Raw genomic sequence first — 4,712 nt, forward strand, 5'->3', positions numbered from 1 at the left:
AAAGTTTTTTTTCATGGAAATATTAATTTTAGTTAAAAATAGAGAAAACTTATTTAATATAAACATGTTATATTTTTTAAACTATAACATCAAAAATATCCATTTTAAATTTTAAATTAAATTATTTAATAGTTCATCCATAGTATAAAATGTTAAGTGAAATTAATGTACAATTTTATTTTCATTAGAAAATAGACAATAATTCATTGATATTTTTTTTATCTTTAACAAAGAGAAATGAATGGTTATTTATTTCAGTTTTAAACAATACATTATTTATACAAACAGAGGAAGTTACTTATTATTTAATATTAATAAATTACTTGATTGAATACTAATGGAATTAAAAATGTTGACAATTACTTCTTGATAAATTATATTCATTGTTATACAACAATATTTAAAAGTAATGGTTGAGCGAGAAAAAACTATATAAACATAAAAATATTTGAATATAAACTCATTTATTTATTTGTAAATTTTCATAAAATGAGCATAATGTGTAATTTAATTTTAATGCTATCCTTTCTGTACGCAACTGCATGGAGTTCCAAAATGAAAGAAGTTTTAAATTTAAAAGAAATTCATTTTTCATTCTCTAAAAAAATATTTACAAATAACAGTAAGCTTGAACCAGCTAATGTTATGCCCATGGCTTTGGAAAGATGGCAAGATAAATTATTTTTGGTTACACCCAGATTCAAGCTTGATGTACCGGTGACATTATCTTACATAAATATTACAAGTAAAATATATAATATATTAGATACTAAGTAATCAAATACGTAAGTATTATTTATAATTAATTTAAAAATGAAATTATATTTTTATTTAGATTTGGAAAGTAAAAAAAATAATACACCAATTTTAATTCCTTATCCTGATCAAAAATCTCATAAAATATCTGAGCATAATTTGACTTCAATAATAAAGGTAAGAGCTGATGTTTGTGATCGTTTATGGGTATTAGATAATGGAAGGATAAATAACAAACAAGAAAGTGCTCCTGTTTTACATGTGTATGACTTAAAAACTGACTTGCATATGAGAACATTTAACTTCGGAAATTTGGCCAATTTAAATTCAGATTTCAGCAATTTAGAAGTAGATGTAACCTCTTCAACTTGTGACGAACCATATGCATACATACCTGACAGTGATACTTATCGGTTATTGGTATACAACTGGAAATCTAATGAATCATATGCTTTAACGCATAACTTTTTTCACTTTGATCCTTTATGTGGAGATATAAACTTGGGAGAAGTACATTATCAGTCTCAGAAAGGATTATATGGGATAGCACTTTCACCAATGGCAAGGGATGGATTTAGAACTGCTTATTTTCATAGCACTGCCAGTACAATGGGATTCGCTGTCAATACAAAAACATTGCGCAATGAGAATTTTGATATAAATGTAAATGTATATGACTTTAAAGTAATGGGGAGAAGAGGCACTAATAAACAAGCAACATCATCATCTTTTGATATAGAAACAGGTGTATTATTTTATGGTTTCCTGTTGAAAAACGTTATTGGCTGTTGGAATTCATATGGGTAACTAATAAATTGTTATATAGCTAAATAAATAAATAATATATAAATAAGCAAATGAAACTATTTATACCTTACAAATATTAGTAATATTCCATGATAAACTTTTATTTATATATTAATTTACGAATATTAACCATTTAATAATTTTTATTTTATTATTTTATTACCATTTAATAATTTTTAATTTTTATTTATTTTTTATTATTTTATTAATTAATTGTATTGAAAAAAAAATAAACCTTAATGTATAATGATTGTAGTTTACTAATTTACAGTGGAGATGAATATAATGAATTAACACAAGGTACAATCAATTTAGATAAAAGCAGTGACATGTATCCAGCAGACGTAAGGGTTGATCGTACAGGTAATCTTTGGGTGTTATCAAATACATTTCCTACATACAATAAAAAAGAATATGATCAAAGTTTAATCAATGTGAAAATATACATGACACCTGTTCGACAAGTCATTAAAGGAACAGTTTGTGATGACATTTAATAAGCCATAAATCAAATACCTGTTTGAAAAGGTTCCCCATCCAAACGAAACATTATTAATGTTTGTGCTGGCAACGTTTGAAAATAATCTTCATCATCTATTATTGTACCATCAAGTAACAACATAGTCACATGTGTACTATCCATCTATACAATTATTTATATATTATTTATAGTGTTATGAATATGATTTAAAATTATAATAATATTATATAACGTTTATCAATAGGAAAATAAAAAATATATGAATGCAATTAAAATAATTTTATAATTATTACATTATTAAAAAACGTAACAACTATTATTATTCTTAAACAAATAACAATTATTCTAAAAAGACATTTAATTTAAATTAAAAATCTTGTTTTTATATGTTGTACTACAACAAGAATATGATACACAACAGAAGATATAACCTCTAGGCTTTAAGTATATTATTGATATAAATATGATTAGTAAGGTGAATACAATGTTAATCGTACAAATTTTATTAACATGTGTTTATTAAAAACAATGAACACTTATGAACATTTTAATATAAATCTATGATTTATTGACAGATTGATTTAATACTATAAAATATGACTTAAGGTTACTGAAACCCTTTAAAAAAAATATATATCGTATTGAAATTGCAATAAAACAAGTATTTTTAGTTATTTATCATTGTTAGGTATATTGTTTTCATTCAATTCTCTGCAGGTTCATTTAATCAATATAATATATTTAAGCCAAGTTAAAAATAATGTATACATATTCAATATTATACAAACGAATATCTATGGTTACCTTTAATTTCTGACATCCTTTAATAAAAATATCGTTCATTGAACTGCCAACGATGCCGACTCTCTTGTCTTGCGCACAATTAGTAATTTTATAGCCTTTCATAGCTGTATTAGTATTCAAATTTGAAGTGTGACTTGGGCACACAATTTGAGTACAACTTGTGATTAACGGCGATCAACTAAAATATTACGTAAATCATAGAAATCAAGGTATAATAATTATCCAATAGACCAAACACTAACTTTTCCAATTGTGCACCAGCCAGCCGCGAAGAGATATTTTTAATTTTAAACACGATCAATGAATAATAAATAAGTACATAATCATTTTCAACTGACCATTGTCAACAATTTCACGTTTCAAAGGTATTTCACCTTATAAAACCCGTTACACTTAATAGATTTAGATGTACGTTCCGCTAGCAATATTTGATAAGAAAGACCAGGGGCTCCAAAAATCTATTGCCGATTGTCAATTTGTACGCAGAATTGCCTATTCTAATTCCTTAAAAACATATTGCTGATGTTCAATTTGCACAATGAGATGTCTATCCTCAAATATGTATTGCTAATACTTATTATATTTTGTCTACCCAGCTCCTGAACAATGTCGAAAATGTCGTATTATTCTTATCTATCTTGATGATCGTAACAAAAGTTCGTAGTCAAAAATCATGACCATTAATTTATCCGACAAATGTTTGCTTGATCTTCTTGATTTCACGCGTGCAACGTAATTGACTCACCCCTTTTGTATTCACAAAAAAGAATATCTTTGTAAAACGGTTTCTATGAGACATGAAGACTAATAATGGTGCCTAACCTAACCTTTGTGCACAGTACAAGGGTGAGTTCAGTTAGTTGCACGCGAGTGTGTAACTATTCATATTAGTGTAGTAATTTGGTATCCGTATATTTTTTTGAGCATTGAATTCTTCCTATTATGTATTTTGTAAAACAATAAGAAACATTTAAATAATATGTGTTTTCAATTCGTTTTCCTTTCACCTTGGAAGAACTGGTAAAGTTCAACAATTTTAATTTTGTTGTTTAATGTATAGTCATAATAGATCTTCAACGACTTCAATACTGGCTATTCAAATCAATGATATAATTTTCACAGAGAAACAATTTTGATGAAAAAATCATGCTAAATGGCAAAAAAATAATGATTAAAAAAAAATTATAAAATAAATGGATTTTGAATATGTTTCATGAATTGTCACTGGAGTTATTTTAAGGTATTCTGAAACTAATTAATTAAATGTTTAACTTATAATAATATTTCCTTTAATTAATAATTGTTTTATTTGTTTGCTGAAAGATTTAGATTTTTACTGATCAGTTATTCAATTTCTGAATTCAGATATTAAACCATTGGATTTGCTGTGAATTTTTACTATTGGTGCACTTGGAATATATATGAAAATGTCATTAATAAAGTATGCAAATTCTTTATATTGTTACGGACATACATAAATGTAGGTCCTTACGACCAACACGACACAGGGAGACCCCATAAATCATAATATATTGCCCTCTTAGCCTCCACCCCTCCCTTGGTTACATTAAGGGGGCAAATTTAAATAATTCTTTAAATTTTCTCTCGAAATTTGATCTTATCTCACTGATGACTGATTGAACAACTTCTATACTTTCAACAGCTGTACATAAATCAATATTAGGCTTTTGGAGATTAACAAATACTTGGTATGTTGTACTTAACAATTTGTCAATTTGTCAACAGTAAATAGAGTAATAATAAATTCAAAATCGCACATTTTTTTATGGAATGAGCGAGCCATTGAACCATCGTCTTTATTGTCAGTCATTATTTGTTCAAGAGATGCTATAATAGGAACATA

The 4,712-nt window shown here is 26.3% G+C and overlaps 2 protein-coding genes across 2 annotated transcripts; one reads left to right on the plus strand and one right to left on the minus strand.

Moving 5' to 3' along the window:
* The first annotated feature begins 467 nt into the window (after positions 1-467).
* LOC112685496 (protein yellow-like) lies at positions 468-2,086 on the plus strand. The gene is made up of 3 exons (XM_025557412.1): positions 468-745; positions 836-1,559; positions 1,835-2,086. The coding sequence occupies exons 1-3, from the start codon at positions 490-492 to the stop codon at positions 2,058-2,060; spliced, it is 1,206 nt and encodes a 401-aa protein (XP_025413197.1). The 5' UTR covers positions 468-489; the 3' UTR covers positions 2,061-2,086.
* LOC112685497 (DNA fragmentation factor subunit alpha-like) lies at positions 1,290-3,724 on the minus strand. The gene is made up of 4 exons (XM_025557413.1): positions 3,091-3,724; positions 2,849-3,026; positions 2,080-2,206; positions 1,290-1,375 (listed from the first exon to the last, which is right to left on the minus strand). Exons 2-4 carry the CDS (start codon positions 2,948-2,950, stop codon positions 1,347-1,349), a joined length of 258 nt encoding a protein of 85 aa, XP_025413198.1. The 5' UTR covers positions 2,951-3,026; positions 3,091-3,724; the 3' UTR covers positions 1,290-1,346.
* Between the last annotated feature and the right edge of the window lie 988 nt (positions 3,725-4,712).

The sequence above is a fragment of the Sipha flava genome, unplaced genomic scaffold, assembly GCF_003268045.1.
Source record: "Sipha flava isolate LNK unplaced genomic scaffold, YSA_version1 279_pilon_pilon, whole genome shotgun sequence".
Taxonomy (NCBI): Eukaryota; Metazoa; Arthropoda; class Insecta; order Hemiptera; family Aphididae; genus Sipha; species Sipha flava.

Coding starts and splice junctions, on each gene's coding strand:
- LOC112685496 (XM_025557412.1), top strand. CDS start 490: ATGAGCATAATGTGTAATTTAATTTTAATGCTATCCTTTCTGTACGCA. Junction 746..835: donor ATCTTACATAAATATTACAA/GTAAAATATATA, acceptor ATTTTTATTTAG/ATTTGGAAAGTAAAAAAAAT. Junction 1,560..1,834: donor GGCTGTTGGAATTCATATGG/GTAACTAATAAA, acceptor ACTAATTTACAG/TGGAGATGAATATAATGAAT.
- LOC112685497 (XM_025557413.1), bottom strand. CDS start 2,950: ATGAAAGGCTATAAAATTACTAATTGTGCGCAAGACAAGAGAGTCGGC. Junction 2,207..2,848: donor AAGGATGTCAGAAATTAAAG/GTAACCATAGAT, acceptor ATAATTGTATAG/ATGGATAGTACACATGTGAC. Junction 1,376..2,079: donor TGGGGAACCTTTTCAAACAG/GTATTTGATTTA, acceptor TTGTATTGACAG/CGAATCCCATTGTACTGGCA.